General features: G+C 52.8%; 1 protein-coding gene across 2 annotated transcripts in view; it reads left to right on the top strand.

Annotated features, from left to right (window-relative positions):
- Kiaa1614 (KIAA1614 ortholog) overlaps positions 1-17185 on the top strand; it is a 31956-nt gene that overhangs the window by 5859 nt on the left and 8912 nt on the right. For both annotated transcript variants that reach the window (XM_031385225.1, XM_031385235.1), the window contains exons 4-7: positions 6669-6812; positions 11577-13066; positions 14561-14717; positions 16712-16964. In XM_031385225.1, the coding sequence (XP_031241085.1) occupies positions 6669-6812; positions 11577-13066; positions 14561-14717; positions 16712-16964 (2044 nt within the window). The remainder of the gene's footprint in view (positions 1-6668; positions 6813-11576; positions 13067-14560; positions 14718-16711; positions 16965-17185) is intronic.

Raw genomic sequence — 17185 nt, 5'->3', positions numbered from 1 at the left:
GCCGCTGTGGTGCCCGCCGCTGTGGTGCTCGCCGCTGTGGTGCTCACTGGAATTCTGTTCCTTCTGTGTTCTCTCTACCTGCAGCCCTCTGAGAGAGCCTTGCAAAGGCTCCTGGGTGCTGTGGAGAGACAGCCTCTTCTCCTGCAGCTGCCTCGCTCTCCCAGCCTCAGCCCCCAGCCCACGCCTGTCCTTCACAGGGAAGGACAGCTGCTGGGATTTTGCTCAGAGTTCTTGTAGAAAGAAGCCCCCTGGCTTGCTCTGAGATAATGAATAACAAAATCTGGTTCTCTTAAAGGAGCCGACCAGGGATAGGGAAAGACTCCCATCCAGGCCTGTGAGGATATTTAGAACTCTCAGGACTAGACTCCTGACAGTTTAACCTGACAGGCCATCTGTAGTAGCTTCTATGTCAGAATTCAAGTATGAGGGTCCAGTGTCAGTGGGCACTTGGGAGCCTGCGGCAGTATGGTACCTGTTGTATGGCTGCCTGGGGTACACAGTGAAACCTTGTCTAGAAAAGAGACAGACAGATCTTGGATATGGCATGTGTGCATGTATATTGTATGATTCACAGATTCAGTGTATGAGTCTGAGGGGAGATATTACACATAGAGAAAGAAGGACCAATACACTTGCTTTAAGATTCTGTAAAAAGACTAATAAAATGTCCTCTTAGAGTGCCTGACATGTAAAGCCACAGGTATGCAGGTCAAGTCCCTGCTAGGTAGACACTGAGGCTAAAAGGCCAGGGAGCATAACTGGTTCAAGGAAAAGAACTCCAGCCCCACTGTGATGTCTGGATCCAAATGCAGGGCTCCCCTCTGAGTGAGGTGGACTTACTAATGCTACAGCTACAGAGCCTACATTGCCCAGAGTCTTGGCTTCCCTTGGCTCATGCCCCAGGAGTGCCAGGAGCACTCAGGTCCTGGGCTTAGAGCCTGTGCTAAGGGGTGAAGGCCCCGAGGTGGAGGAGTGCTCTGCACTTGTAGCTGATGGTCTCAGTGGCCACCGATCAGTACCTGTCACACCTCATTCTTTGAGCACTGCAAACTCTCTCAGGGCTTGAAGAGCAAAAGGTTCAGTCAGATTTAGAATCTGAATAATCCATGGTACAGAGCCATGACAGCCAGATTGGCCCATGTGCTCCTTGTTACTGTTCTACAAGGCAGTAAGGCAAATTCACGTTGATCGCAGAGCCTAGGGCTTAGGCTTGTGGTATCTGGGCCAGCTTGTTACAAGGTGGCTGGCCTTAAGGAGTCAACCATGGAGATGAGCCACCTAAAGTCTCAGGACCTCAAATCCTGCAGGAGACCTCTGCCCCCACCCCTGGGGTTGTTCTCTAGCATCCACGCACGGGTCAGGCTTTTGCTCGGTCCTGTTAGGCTAAGACACTAGTGGCCTGTTGAAAGAGCAGGCCGGCAACTGCCATTTCCATCCTCTAGCTGTGTGCCAGGGTCTGGGTAAGTGCTGTTTGTGTTTGTCTGTGGACAGATCTCAGCCATTGTTCTTGCTTCACGGACAGAAAACTCTCTAGGGGAGGCCAATAAATGTAACCAGGGCTTGGAGTCAGGATTTGCACTCGAGTCCAGGTTTATGCTCTGACTGCTATGGGACACTGCCTTGAGCTATCGTTTTCGTACCTCCACAGGTCATCCCTTGGATAAGCAAAGCCTTGGGCTGGGGACCTGGGGCCTTCTACATCCCTGCAGATTGATCTGTTCTCTGCTGTGGGGAGTGAGAGAGGCATGAGCCAGCTTGTGTGTGTCTGTGCTTTCACATGGAATTGCCCTGCTTTGCTATCATCGCTCTGCCTGCCAGCCCCAGTGGCCCCACTGGCCCCGCCTGCCACCAATGCCATTACTGGTGTCTTTCTCCTTGAGTTCCTGGAGGCAGGAGCTGTGCCATTTTAGAACAGGTGCTCATAACGTGTCTGGGAAAGAGCTGACTGAGGGCTCCCCGACAGCTGGATCCTGTGAGGGCTTGCAAGGGTCTGGATGGAAACGGAAGGAACATTCCAGAAGGGTGAGGGAGGCTGCGGCAGCGCTTGGGAGCATCTGAGGTGGGGTGTGTAGTGATCCGTGGAGGGCCTGGAACTGAGCTCTCATTTGGATGTAGGATGGTGTCCTTCCTGCCCCAGCCACCTCCTCCTACACAAAAGGAGGATCTTATCTCCTGGAAACTTGGGTTGGTGTTGTGGGCTAAGCAGCATCCAGGAGCCTGGGGAGAGGCTGTCTTGAGTCATTGGCCATTTTTTGTATCTTCTGGGCCCAGAGTGTCTGGGATTTGGTTACCAAGCCTTGAGGATGAGTCAGTGGGCATTTTGGGGTCATAGAGGTCGCTGAGCTATGCCCCAGGGCAAGATGCCACTGGAGTGGTTGTGCCCCATGCTGCTGGCTTACCCAGCATCCCACTGCTGGCCAGCCACTGTGCAGTTACAGAGACACAAAGAAAGCTGTGCACTTGCACTCCCAAGATGCTCAAAGGGATAGGAATAAAACAGCAGCGCAGCGCATCAGGCCTTTAAATGTTTAGCTGCTTCCCCGCATCCAGGACTCGGTTCCCTGCGTTGATTCCACACAAAGCCATTGGTTTGGAAGGCTCAGGTGCATTGTCCCTTGCTGAGCTTGTCATCACTCAGTCACTCCACACACCAAATCCTTTGAATCCTTTCATGGTTCAGCCCTGACCTGGCAGGAGCTCACAGAAGTCAACATCTTCAAGGCAGGAGGGAACTAAGCTGACCTCAAGAAAAATCCCTTCTGGCAGTGTCTCAGACATCTGCCGTGCCAGCTGTCTGTGTGCCCCATCCCATGCTGACCATGTTCTGGGCCCCAGTGGGGAATGTGTCATCGTTCTTTGGGAACGAGGGACCGAGCTGGTCCTCTCTGGAAGGATGCATTCCTGTGTTATGTTCTGACCTGCCAGTGGCCTTTTCTTAGGACCCTTTCTTCCTTCTCTGTGGAGAGAAGGGCATTGGCCTTCCTCTGCTCCCCACCAGCATCCTCCTGTCCCCCGTGCTGTGGAAGTCACCTTTTCCACAGAACTCATCAAAGGCTTTGGAAAATCCGGAGCAAACCCTGCAGGTCCTCTCAAGTTGCATGCTGATGTCACTTCCTCTCAAGCTGCGTGCTGACGTCACTTCTAAACCTGCCTTCTCCTTGCCAGCCGCAGTGAAGCCTCATTGGCAGATGACCTTAGTTCACGTTCAGGGATCCCCTCCCCCACCCAGAGAGAAGGGGTAACACCAGGACTAATAATAGAGCAACAATGATGCATGCTAACATTTGTGGAATTTTACTGTGCTTGGAGAGACTATTTGTCTTAACAATTTAGCCTGTGAGGAAACTGAGACTTACCCTGAAGGCACTCACCAGGTGACGCCTCTGAGAAGGGATGGTCCAGGGGTGGGGATTCCTGAAGCCTACTGTAACCCACTTCCTTAGGTTTCATTTTGTGGGTGTCCTATCGACTGAAGAAAGGTGTGCCTTTACAAACCCTCGGACTCTGCAGCCCATTCAGACCCACTCTTCCTCCTCTCCCTCAGACAGCAAGAGTAACAATCTCTGTCCTTGGCTGTCTAAGGAACAGCGCCAAGCGAGGGCTTTAGACCCCTGCTGCCTGCTGCATATTCTCCCTTCCCTGACTGCAGCCTGAAGATCCTCAGGTCTGTCTCCAGTCCTTATCCCTTGAGTGGTGCTCCTGAGATGAAGGGGTTAACTCCAGACTTGCTGGAGTCTATCATTGTAATCCAGGATTATGATGGCCGCAGAGATGCATCCTTCTCTCCCCTTGGTTTTCCTGGCTGTGTGGGAGCGAGAGATTTCCTAACCTGCCTCACAGTGGCTGAGGTCACTGCTAAACTTGTCCCCACTCAGAGAACCTGGCCTAGAGCAGAGGGCAGAGGTCACAGGCTCCCGTGGTCCTCACAGGTGGTGTGAGGCAAGGGCCTAAACATACCTGTGGACCTCCAGCTGCCCCCCAAGTAGTTCTTTGGGTGGCCATTCCACAAGAGCTAGTCCTGTGATCCAAATGACCCCTGGGGTGGAAACCCTCGGACCCCCACCCCACTATAGCCTGCCTGGCAAAAGACCCAGACTCACAGGGTAGCAATGTGAGCCCTCTTTCTCCCAAAGGCCCATGCTTACAGGTGGGCAACTGCTACCATGGAGAGAAAGGTATTCAGCTGCCTTATTCCTACCCCCTGCCCCAGTCAGTGGTAGTGGGCTACTGAAATTTAGGCTTTAAGATGCTGATAAATGCTATTTGCTTGTAGGTGGTATTACCTGTGCCTGGCTTTACACTGCCTGGCTTTGCCAGGAAATTTCCAAAGGAATTGAAAGAACTGGAAACCCACAGTTGAAAGAGTGGGTTTTAGTTCATGCTAAGAAAGGCTGGCCCTGGGGCTACGTGCCTCTCTGTCTCTTGAGTCCAGGGTCATATTAGGGCCTTCCTCAGTTGGGAGAGTTTGAACCTATCTTCCTGGAGTGGTGGGCGACCTCTGGCGTGGTGTTAGGATGAACAGACAGCATCCCACAATGCTGTGCTGGCTTGCTCCACCCAGAGAGAGAAAGAGAGAGGAGGGGGGGCTGCCTTTCCTTTCCCAAGCTGGCAGAGCCACCATCTCCAGGGTGCACAGTGATGGCGTCCTTGCTTTGCTGACCTTGGCTGCAGTCTGTGAAGGTGGCTGCCACTCTCCTCCCTGCTTGGCAAGTTGCTGCATAGATGCCTCCAGGCAGCCAGAAAGCCTGCCTTTCTAATCAGTGGAGAAACTAGCTTTGTCTGCCAGACTAAAGCAGGGCTGTTGATGGAGGGGGGAGGGAGGTGGACAGCTGTTCCAAAAAGGAAACAGCGAAGCTAGAAATGGCTCAGAAACCTGGGGGCAAGGCTGATCTCCGAGGCAGCATCTGGCCAGCTGCCGAGGGGCCCTCCTGCCTGCCCACCAGGCCTTGTGACAAATGCCCTCCGACAGTCGCAGAAGCCCAGCTGTCACCGGAAGGCTGTGAGCATGTCGGCTGGAAGCCAGAGGCCCACCGCTGCAGGGGCACCTCTGTGCGTGGTAACCTCATTATCTCTGCTGTTGGAACTGGAGCCCTCGGGAGCACAGCTGCTCTCAGCTGTGGTTTGGGGAGCTGCCTGCTCTGGAAGCCATGTCAGGGGAGCTTCTCCTGCCAATGGAGGCCTCGTGGGGCAGCAGGCCTGGAGAAGTACTTTTGCATCACTGTGGTGAAGCTCTCCTTCTGAAGCCTGGCCTGGCCCTGCCAGAGCTCAGGGCACAGATGGTGCCTTTATGCTAAAGCAGTCTTTCCCCCTCTGGTTCAAAGCAGTGTTCAAAACACACGACAAGAAGAAAATAGAACAACAACAACAACAACAAAAATCATCTGCTCAGAGCTAGTTCAAGGATGTCCCAAGGAGCCCTTGTCCCGGAGGCCTTTGTCCACTCCTCTCCTGAGAGTCCCTAGTACCTTCCTGAGATCAGGGTGTGGCATGAGGAGGGATTTGCCAGGTGCGAGATCTAAGCCCTACTGAGCCTTTGGTAGTTCTCTTTCTGGGGAGCCTCCCTATGAGCAGAGTCAAGTATATGTGACAGTGTGGAGGCTTGATGACATCAAAGCCTGCCTGACCTCTGCCACAGACATCCTTGCCCACCCTGGCAGCCACAGAGGGCAAGGATGTGGAACAGGCCTGGGAGCCATGGGATTGGCTGTCGTCTGCCTCGCTGCCTAGCTCTCTATTGATGTTCGACCTTGAGCAGTGTGTCCACATTCCTCTTCAATCCAGACACTCTCGTCTGTCGGGCACAGGGAACACCTGCCCTCGTCCAGCCTGGCTGTGAAGAGCAAACTCTGCAGAGAAAGCCATCTTGTCATGGGAAAGTGTAGGCTGTCCCTACTTCCATAGGCCAGGTGTCACTGTCTGGGAAACAGCTTTGGAAAGAGGTGCCTGTCATTTCTACAGCTGTGAACTGACCAGGGAGGCAATGCATCTGGTTAGTAAGTACTTCAACACCAGAGGACCCTTGTCATGAAGTTGAGCCCATATGCTGGCTTGGTTTGAGTCCAGTTTAATTTCTCTCTGCACCAACTCTGTGAGCCCTGACTCAACTCCTGACAGGTCTGGATTGAGACTATGACAAGAAAACATTATCCTCCAAAGGACCGAGACTGTAACAGGCAGCGCCTTGGCCCTGTGTCTGAGATGGGAACAGGGGACAGTGCTGTGTGGGCTCCAGTGGGTCCTGTGTAGGTGCTGCGAGACAGCAGGAGACAGGGAGGCCATGCGTGGAAAGACCATCTGTCTGGGCACAGGCCCAGATGCATAACCTCAGGACCTTCTCTTTCCCTCTTCCTCAAAACTCCTGCTTCTGCCAGGGGAGGAAAAACAAAATAGTCAGACTCCCATGCCGGTTTTCCAGCCCCTGAGCAGATGTCCAAAGTCAGGTTGCCTCCTGTCTGAGCTCAGGGTGTTTCCCAGGCCTCAGGGGTGTGTGGGGGTGGGGTGAGAAGACGGTGAGGGAGGAGGGAGCCTTGTGTATGAGTTAGGGGGGAAAGGCTGGATATAGAAGGCTTTTCCTGGCCGAGCTGGGGCTTGAGACCATTAAAACCCTCTAAGCTGTGTTATTTTCTTTTAATCCCCCTCTGTCCATCCTGGCCTGTGCCGCCCTGCAGAACCTCTGTTCCCAAGCTGGGGCCTATGCCGAGCGCCAAGCATGAGGAAGCCAAGCATCTGCTTCGTCTTGCTCGCATGAAGGCCAAGACCCAACCTCTCCGAGCCAGCCATGATATTGTGCCCACCATTGCTCAGGGCAGCCGGTAAGTGGGGCTTAAGCCAGGCTGGCCTGGGAGGGCTTGTGGCAGGGAAGGGTCCGTAGCACAAATAGCTGAAATATGGCCAAAATGCTTCTGTTCTCTCTCTCCCTCTCTCTGTCTCTGTCTCTGTCTCTCTCTTTCTCTCTTGTGTGTGTGTGCTGTGTGTGTGTGTGTGTGTGTGTGTGTGTGCACGTGTATGCACATTTTCTGTGTTGAGCATTTGCTGTGGTCATTTAGACAGGCAGCATGCCCTTACCCAGAGTAGAGTGCCATATGTTGAGATATAAAGGTAAATAATATATGTGATCTGCGCTCTCTGGGGCATAGAGATCGCAGTCTCCAGGGAGAGAGACAGCTAAATACCTAATCAGCTCTGTGGGCTATAGTGGAGGAGAGGCAAGCGTGTGCACAGAGCTGGCAATGTGTCATTCCACCTGGAAGGGACAGGTGAGACTCTCAAGAGGAGATAGCTCCCCAGATGAGGCTTACAGGAGCTATAAATGCTCACTGGACAGATTTGGGGAGGAAGCTGTGAGAGGAAGCACTGTGCTCCAGAACACAGTCAGCTTGGAAGAGAGAAATCTGTGAGGTAAAGCATGAAGGCTGGAGAGCTGCATAGAGGCCGGCCCTGGAGGGACTCCAGACTGAACAACAGCTCCTAAGCTCCTGCCCCGTGTGGGACCACTGAGACTGATAAACAGATAGTTAAACAGATAGATAGCTAGATAGCATGCAGAACTACCTTTCTACAGAGCCCTTCTGGCTATGTGCAGTAGAAACTGACAGATGAGAAAGACTATGGCTGTGTTCCTCACGGAAGGTTCAAGAAAGCAGGCATTTCCACAGATGCCCAGAGATGCCCACAAACTAGAACCAACCTGGCTCCCCAGGCAGCACTACCCATGTTGAAATCTGGCCCCACAAGTGGTTAGTGTGTGCCTTGGGGAGGTCTTTGAATGATTAGTGATCATCTCCCAGGGTGTGCAGTTATATGAGCTGATGTACAAAAGGCCCACTTGGAATACTAAATGCTGTGGGCACATGGACCACCAGCTCCAGGACTCCAACACCTGACTAATCAGCTTTGAGGACAGGAGAAGAGGAGGCATTCAGGACAGAGCCCAGAGTTCTGACTTATATCAGAGTGTTCATGGCTGCCTAGCCAAAGGGTGCTGCCTAGGGTCAGGGTCAGGCTTCAGAGGGGAGATGTTCTCTGACTCACTGGATATAGGATCAGTAGAGGTGAGGCTAGAATGGGTACAGTGGTGAATTGATCCTGCTGGAGCAGCAAGGGTAAGCACACGCGGAGTGAAGAGACTAAAGAGAAGAGGCTCGGGATTCCTGGACTAGCACATCATTCTATGACTGATCAGGCCACATGGCTGTCCCCAGCATTGTGCTTGTTCTTTTTATGGTACACCTTAAAGAGCTACTCACTCATGCAATTCTCTTCTACACAAATGCAGCCACTGTTCATGCTCTGAGCATGTCAGACCATGCCACATTTTGCCAGGCCCAAGCAGGCCCACCTCTGCAAATGGCAAGGCTTGTGGCTTCGCAGGTATGGTGGGCATATTGGGTCTGCTTGTCTTCTCCATCACTATGCAGTAAGGAGGACGCTCAGTGGAACTGAGTCATGTGCTCTTTGATGGGGGGATGCTGGACTGGTTCACTAAAGGCTCAGGACATTCACAGAACCACTGCCATGACTCTGTTGCAAGCAGAGACCTCTCTGGTTAATGTCACTGTGACCCTTTAGAGAGGGGCACAAGAGCCAGGTGGTGGCAGCGCACGCCTTTAATCCCAGCACTTGGGAGGCAGAGGCAGGCGGATTTCTGAGTTCGAGGCCAGCCTGGTCTGCAGAGTGAGTTCCAGGACAGCCAGGGCTACACAGAGAAACCCTGTCTCGAAAAGGAGAGAGAGAAAGAGAGAGGGAGGAGAGAGAGAGAGAAAGAGAGAGAGAGAGAGAGAGAGAGAGAGAGAGAGAGAGAGAGAGAGAGAGAGAGAGAGAGAGAGAGAGAGAGAGAGAAAGAGAAAGAGAGAGAGAGAGGACAAGAGACCCCCAAAACTAGTAAGTATGCTTTCAGGTTATTTTTTTATTTCTATGTGTGTGCCTTGTCAACCTCTAACTATAGAGGGCTCACTGGAATGGTGGCTTCTTTAAGGTATCCTACTTATTTTCCACATATCCAGAGAGATGTCTTAGACAGCAAGACACCCCTGCCCAATTTTCTATGGAATTACACTGGAGTAATGGCATGGTGAGGCACACCTAGGCAAGGCTCTGCAAAGCAGACGTAAGTGTGCTTTGTCCTCTTGGGCACTTCCTTCTCTAGTTCATTCCAGCTTGTCTTAACACCCCAGTAGCTGTTGTGAAGTAGCTTCCCTCTTTCTTGGCCATAAAAATGCTATAAAAATGCAAGGTGACCTACTTCGGCAGCTGCTGTGTCCAGAAAAGAATTACTATGACTTGGCAACGCTGGTGAATCCTCAGAGGGGAGAGCTGAAAAATCTGCACCAGATGGCTTGCTGCAGCTGCTTCAAAAGGTTAGGCTCTGTCAGCTCACCCTGGAGGGCAGGCAGAGTGAACATGGTGATGCCATACAGGCCCCAGGCCTCGGCTAGAAGCAGAAGGTCCTGCTCCAGCCCCTCCTTATCACTCCTTCCAAAGAACAGCTTGGCAAAAGATGAGGGAGGAGGGGCAGGCAGAGCAATCTGTAGAAGGCTCCCTTTAGCCTAGGTCTACCTAGAGCCTGGATCCTGGCCTTTCCCAGGAGGGAGGGGTGGAAACAGATGTGTTGTCCGGAAGCCAATTCAAATAGAAATTGAGCAGCTCCTGGAAGTGTAAGCTGTCCCACTGTAGGGAGGGCGGGGGAAGGCAGACCCAGGCTGGTATTCTTAATCCTGAGACAGTATCCTGTGTGACCAAAGGCTGTGTGTGGCTGCAGAGCTTGTGTGTCTAGGACAGCACTGTCATGGAGCTGTGGGAAGGGATTCTCCTCCCAAAGGCCTTGCAACTTCCTCAGTACAACAGAGACTCTGAGCTCAGCTAAAATCCTGTCCTTCGGGGGGCTTCACCTTGAGAGGCAAAACAGCTCTGGACTTTGCTTTTGGCTTCACTGCCTCAGTGCACGTCTCCGGAGGCCTCTCCTTGCTTTTCTGTGCCTGTGTCTGTGTGACTGCCTGGGGCTTTGGAGTCTAAATAATTGCATTGAAGACTTTTGTGATTAGATCTTTATTTTATTCTCATTATGATGACAAGGTAGGTTTTGTGGGATTCTGTTTTGTTCTTGAGACAGGATCTCACTGTGTGGTCCTAGCTGGCCTGGAGCTCACTTTGTAGACGAGGATGGTCTTGAATTCACAGACATTTACATCTACCTCTGCCTCCTAAGTGCTGCAATCAAAGGTGTACACCACTGTGTCCCTGAGATGGGATCTCACTCTGTAGTCTAGACTTTTTTGAACTTAGAATCCTCCTGCCTCAGCCTCTTGAATGCTAAGGTTGAGGATATGTATCACCACACACAGCGTTTGTTTTTCCTTTTAAAATAAAAATAATATTTCTCTCTTTGAAATGAATTCTGAAATGGCTCAGCTCAGCATCTGTGTATAAACTTAAGGCTACAGCTGTAGCTCATGGAACAGAGACTATTACTGAATTGCCCCAAGAACAGATTTATTTTTTCTTTACCAGAACTTACAGCCCACTTCGCTCCAGCAAAGCAGGGCATTGGCCCCAGATCCCAGGAGGTGGAAGGGGTGATTCTGAGCCCGGTGCAGAATCTTCTATTTTGTTCTGTTCAGTGGTTCTCAACCTATGGGCTGCAACCCTTTCATAGGGGTCACATATCAAATAGCCTGCATATCAGATATTTATATTACTATTCATAACAGTAGCAAATTTACAGTTATAAAATAGCAATAAGATAATTTTGTGGTTGGGGGTCACCACACTGTGAGGAACTGTGTGCTAAAGGGTCCCAGCATTATAAAGGTTGAAAAGCACTGCTTTTAAGGGAGGACAAAGAAAATAAAGTCCCTATGTGTTCTGTACAGATACATGGATACGGGGTTTTATTTTCAAATATTTTTATTATGTGATTGGTTGAATCCCCAGATGTAGAGCTCCTCACAAACAACTGACTGTACATGTTTCTGTAATCCATCACTGCCAAGTCAGACCACTTCCTCACCCTGCACACACACGCACACATACACATGCATATGCGCATACACGTGCACACACACATGCACACAAATACACACATGCATACACACACATGCAAGTGCACACACACACGCACATATACACAGATACACACATGCATACGCGCATGCACGTGCACACGCACATGTACACAGATACACACATGCACACACACACATGCATGCATATACACACAGAGTGCACATGTCTGCCATCTTTCTTCTACACAGTCCCTAGCTTAGTAGCTTTTCTTGTTAACTCATGCTGAGCCCAGCAGCAGAGAGTGAGTTAAAAATAAAGAAAGCTGTATCAGTTTTGTTGAGCAGCATGTACTAGGATGTGAGATGTGCTCATCCTGCAGGGCATGGGGGTTGTCACATGTCTTCCCAGGAGCCTGACGGGGGTGGGGGCAGGGAACCTTGTAGATTGTCGGTACCGCTGAGCACCATGGGAGAATGTGCCCCAGAGTGGTGAGGCCTGGGCCAGAACTCATCCAGAGCAGTGCTATCATCCGCTCCACCTTCCTGCATGTGACTTCTCTCCTGTCTCTTCACTAGAAATGGCCAGAGAAGCCCAGCCCCGGATGTGAGGACCACCTCGACCCACAGAGAAAACCTCCAGAATGGGAACTTGAATGACCCCTCCAGCGAAGAGTCCAGCAATGAGCAGTGGCCCAAGCAAGGAATACCCCTGTCTCATGTCCGTTTTGAAGATGAGTCTGCCCACGAGGCTGAATTCCGGTACCTGGACCGGCTTCAGCAGCGCCAGCGTCAAGTGTTAAGTACAGTGCTACATGCTGTGGACCAAGGACCTCTGCGCTCCAAACCGGACCTAACCAACTATATTAACCGCAACGTGGGGAACAGCTCATTTCATAGGGCTGTGGGCTGCCTGGACCAGAGTAACTTTCCTGTACCACCACCTCCATGGGACAATGGGAGGAAGTGTCCAGCCTGTGGCAGCTGTCTTGAGGGGAGGGCAGCCTCTGACCTGAGGGTCCTCCGGAGTCTCCAGGCTGCCTGTGAGGCAGAGGCAGTACTGCTGGGGCCCTGTAATTCCCATGGCTTGAGCTCCCCATTCCCAGGGCTCCACACAGAATGGATCCGGGAAACACACATCACAGACACACACCCTGAAGAGGAGGACTCTGCCCTGGACAGCACCCACAGTTCAGACAGCTGGACAGACAGTAACGATGCCAGGACCTCTCAGCCCAGCAGGGCAGGTGAGCAGATACAAGCCAGCATCCCCCAGCAATGGCAGCATGGGTCTAGGCCTCAGGGAGGTCTCAGGTGGTCCAGAAAGGCTGCGATGGAGCTGCCCTACAGCCTTCAGACCTGGTCTCACCTGCCCGAGATTGACAATGTAGTTGTAGGAGGGGAAGAGAAAGAAGCCAGTGGACACATACCTCAGAGGACTTTGTTTCTAAAGGAAGATACCTTGGAACCTAAGAGGCCTTGGTCCCAGGGGAAGCTTGGACCACGGTCAGGAAGTCATTGGGCCCACCCTGAGGACTGCAGATCTCCATACAGGACAGCTTATGCTGTGCCGTTTTCCAAGACATGTCGTTCTTCAGGATCAGGCCAGTCAGACCAAGTTCTTCCTGAAAGCCATGAGTCTCTGGAAACTATCTGCACTTCTCCCCTCCAACGGAGCCAGGAAGAGCCCTCTGCACCCTTCCCAGCTTTGCAGCCAACTTTGCCCTTCCCCTCGGAAGTGCCAACCCCTCCTCCGAGGAAATCCGTCCATCCCATGCCTCCAAGAAAGTTAGTCCAGATGGGATATCACAGGCAGGAACACCAGGTGGAGCATATGGATACCCCCCTGCCTCCGTCCCCTCCAAGAACTGTGGTTCTCACACGACCCCAACCCCAATCCTGCATCCCCCGAGTCAAGCATCCACTCCTGGACCTGTCCAACAACAACTACAGCAGCAGTGCCCCTCTAGGGGTGCAGGGACCCTCGGGAGCGGCTGTCCACAGGAGTAGATCTGAAAAGGACCAGTGTTGTCAGGCGCCTGCGCTGCCTCTGGAGAGCAACGGAGAGCGTAAGGATTGTTGTCACTCACTCACTCTCATTCCCTCTCCATCCTAATCACCTTAGGATAAGGCCCACACCCCTACCCCCCAACCCCCAACCCCCACGCCCCATGCCCCAGCACCTTATGGACCTCAGAGCAGCAGCAAGCATGCAGGAGGCAGGGGAGCACAGGCTGAATGCAGGATTTAGCAAGAGCATAGAGCAAGTTAGCCAGCTTTCTGTGCTTGGGGAATGGGGCACAGGGGCTTGGACCATGGTAGGGATGGAGCCCTCTTTCTGTTGGGAACTCTGGGGTGTGTAGAGTAGCTCCAGTCCACAGCTGCTGGGGCTCAGGCTTTGTGGGCATTTAACTCTTGTAAACTATGAGGAATCTACTGTTGTTTAGAAGGGCAACTAACCGACAGTCACCTGCCTCTTCCACCATCTTTCTTCCATGTCTTGCACTGTGTCGTTCACTGTTGATCAGGCACCTGGACAAGCTCAGACCTGTCCCAGGCACTGTGGGGAATGCATAACTCAAGCGGGTTCTCAGCACTTAAGGCTTTCTGTGGTCAAACAGAAAAGTCTGTGGGATGCGGTGACCAGCAGGGGAGCACTATAGCAAGCTGCTGCTCTGAGCCCACCGTGACCCTGGCTGCCTGACCTGCTGGTAGATTCTGACGGCTGCCAAAGCTCCTTGCCCTTGGGAGGAGGAGCCATGCTGTGGGCAGATTCTGTGTATTTGCAGTCCCAGGCTCTGATCCCCACTGCTGTGGGGACAGCAGTGAAGTTGCTGAGGCAGAGCCTCTCTCCCCTAGGTGTTCTGCCTCTACCCCCTCCAGCCCTCCACACCGTCCATGCTTAGCTGTGGCTCCCTGTCTTGTGTGAGCTCCAGGCTGGTGGCTGGTGTGAACCTAGCCACTTCCTGCAGACCTTCGGAGACCCGATGACCTTTCTGGGAACCCTGGTTCTGCACCTCCTTGAGAACGTAGTGAGAGTTCGCTCTCCACACTCACGTTTTCTTATCTAGACAGGGAGGGATAAGATACACCCTGTCTTTTGGGAACCACAAGGGCAAGTGTATGAAGGGTTCAGTCACCCTTCATATCACCAAGTGCATACAATGGTCCCAAGATGGAGGATATGATAGAAGCTGGGACAATTTTAGATTGTTTCTCCAGTTTTTTGACTGTGTCCTTTGACACAGAATGGGCATGATCTATCACAAAGTAGCTTGCCACTGAACAAATACTTATTAGGTAGGTGCTCTGCAGGGTGATGGGGTGACAGTAGTCCACAGGACCCCACCCTTGTCCTCAAAGTTTCCCATTTAGAAGATGCTCAAGGATGGACCCTGGCCACCTTCACTGACTACTTCCTGGGCTTCTACTGCCTCTGCTCCTACGACTCCCACCTCTCCCCAGCGTCTCCTGCTCCTCAGATCAGGCTGGGAAATGGGCCTTTCCCCCATGTGACCTGTGGGGACGGTCATGTAGCAGGGATGGCTCCATGGCTGTTGCAGGAACACTGCAGGACTCTCTCCAGTCAGCGGATGTCGCCACTGTCAACTCTACAGCCATTACCCTCGCCCTTACCTCAGAGGAGCCTGAGCACAGCCAGGAGCAGGGAGGAGGTCCACAGAGGACGGAATCCAGCTCTGGGGGCCACGTGCCCACTGGGTGAGTGACAGGAGCAAGCTCTGATTACATAGGGCATGCTGGATGGGGGCATACTACCTGGAGCACTAGCGTCTCTAACCTTTCTCTTCCAAACCAAGAGGGTTCCTAGACCACATCCTGGTGCCTAAACTACCCTTCCCAATCCTATGTGTATTGTGTGTGTGTTGTACATATGTGTTCATGGGGGAGAGGGTACATTGGGGGAATCTTATCTAGTTGCCCCACACCTTGTGTTTGAACCCCAAACCCACTTGACTCTGCCTCCTGGAACTGGGGTTATAGACATGTTCTGCCAAGGCCTGGCTTTTAAATGGGTACTGGGGACCTGAACTTAGGTCCTCAGGCTTCTATGTCAGGCACTTTACCTACCCCCAACCTTGCCTTTTTTAGTTCTCTTTATCTGACTTACCTAATTGAGGCACAGAGTTCTCTGCTCACCTTTGAGCCCCAGCTACTAAGATACAGCTGAGAGCCACTGCCCTCGAGGTGCTCCAGCTGAGAGCCGCTCCAGCTGAGAGCCACTGCCCTCCAGGTGCTCCAGCTGAGAGGTGCTCCAGCTGAGAGCCACTGCCCTCGAGGTGCTCCAGCTGAGAGCCACTGCCCTCCAGGTGCTCCAGCTGAGAGCCACTGCCCTCCAGGTGCTCCAGCTGAGAGCCACTGCCCTCCAGGTGCTCCAGCTGAGAGCCACTGCCCTCCAGGTGCTCCAGCTGAGAGCCACTGCCCTCCAGGTGCTCCAGCTGAGAGCCACTGCCCTCCAGGTGCTCCAGCTGAGAGCCACTGCCCTCCAGGTGCTCCAGCTGAGAGCCACTGCCCTCCAGATGCTCCAGCTGAGAGCCACTGCCCTCGAGGTACTCCCAGGATACACACTGATTCCCTTCTTTGTATCAGCTGGGGTCGAGCCATCTGAAGCCTTGGGACCTCCTTGGACCAAGTTCAAAGCCTAGGCAAACCTGGTACTTGTAAGGGCTTTCCCAGCTCTGGACTGTACACTGTGACCACACAGCGGCACGCAGTCTCCCTATGGCCCAGACAGGGCTGGATGGTTGCCAGGATGCAAGGTCTGTCTGGCTAGTTCCACCTGGACATCTCTCCCAAGTATCTAGCTATCCCCTCAGTAAAAACGCCACAGTTGCTCTTCCCACACCCCGTTCCCCGCAGCCGTGGTGCTGTCCCCACAGCTTAGACCCCGAATCTGCCTCCTTCTGCTTTCCCTCCTTTACCCACAGGCAGCCCTCGCCAACCCCCAACCCCTCTCTCTACCATCTGGTCTAAGCTGCCTCGCTTCTTAGCTGCACGAGGGAATATCTTTTTAAAACCCAATTAAATGGTATCATTGTCCTACTTAAAGCTCCACAGTAGTCCCTCCACTCCTTCACTTCCCAAGGCTGACAGTGCTCAGTGAGGTGGGACTTGTCTGCCTACCTGGCCTCACAGCACTTCTCTCCCTACCAGGCTGCTGTCGTTGAACACATCAAACTTGTTTCTGCTGGGACAGAGGTCCCAGCTGTTCTGTGCACCTATAGCTCTCACTTTAGGCTTAATGGCGATCCTTCCGGTCATTGGCCCTTGGTATAAAGATTGTTTTCTGCCAAAGGGATCTTCCCTGGAAACTATTTAAGACAAGTACCTAGTCACACCCTGCTTCACCCCACACATCGCTGTGAGTGGCTTCTCTTCTTCCCCTGGTCTGTTGTTGATAAGCTTCTATATACCCTTAGCTGAGTGCGGTCAGATAGGAGGCTTGTGAGACATCCCAAAGGAGTGGAGTGAATGAGTTATGACCCAAGGTGGTGTACTATGGCAGGGCTATTCTGGACTGTTCTTCCCGATGTTACTTTCTCGGGGCACCGACAGAGTCTGCGTGGCTCTCCTTGCCACAGCCTGATTGTTAGATCCTCCCAGAGGACATAGGTACTGGTCTATTTGGAGCTCGTGGAACCCTAGGAGGCAGGATACAGCCCGCTCACGCCCTCCCCCCTCCCATTGTGTTTCAGAGCATCACTTGAGGCCAGTGTAGGGCACAAGCCACCCTCAGCTGCCCATTCTGATGGGAATAAGAAAAGGAGGGGTAGTATTTCCTCCACCCTGGGGCTCAAAAAGCTTTTCTCAGCCCTGGGCCACACCCCCTGGCCTAGACTTGGCCCATCCCGAAGCTACAGTGTGGAACAGCTGCAGCCCTCAGCACTGGCTCCACAAACCAGCACCTCCAAAGTGAAAAGAGCCCCATCGTTACAGATCCTGCATCTGGTGAGTCCCAGGGCCCTGGACAACAGGATGTGGTCCCAGTGGTACGGTCTAATGGAATGAAGCGGGGAGGGGGAGCCAAGTCCAAGTCACAGCAGTGGGGGCTCCTAGTGTCCTCACCACTGGCCCGGGGGCTTTGCTTACTGTGTGTGAGGCAGTGGGGGGCTCCTAGTGTCCTCACCACTGGCTGGGGGGCTTTGCTTACTGTGTGAGAGGCAGTGGGG

Source organism: Mastomys coucha, unplaced genomic scaffold (genome assembly GCF_008632895.1).
Source record: "Mastomys coucha isolate ucsf_1 unplaced genomic scaffold, UCSF_Mcou_1 pScaffold1, whole genome shotgun sequence".
NCBI classification, from domain to species: Eukaryota; Metazoa; Chordata; class Mammalia; order Rodentia; family Muridae; genus Mastomys; species Mastomys coucha.
The sequence above is the reverse complement of the archived record's forward strand: the minus strand, read 5'-3'. Positions and strand labels throughout refer to the sequence as shown.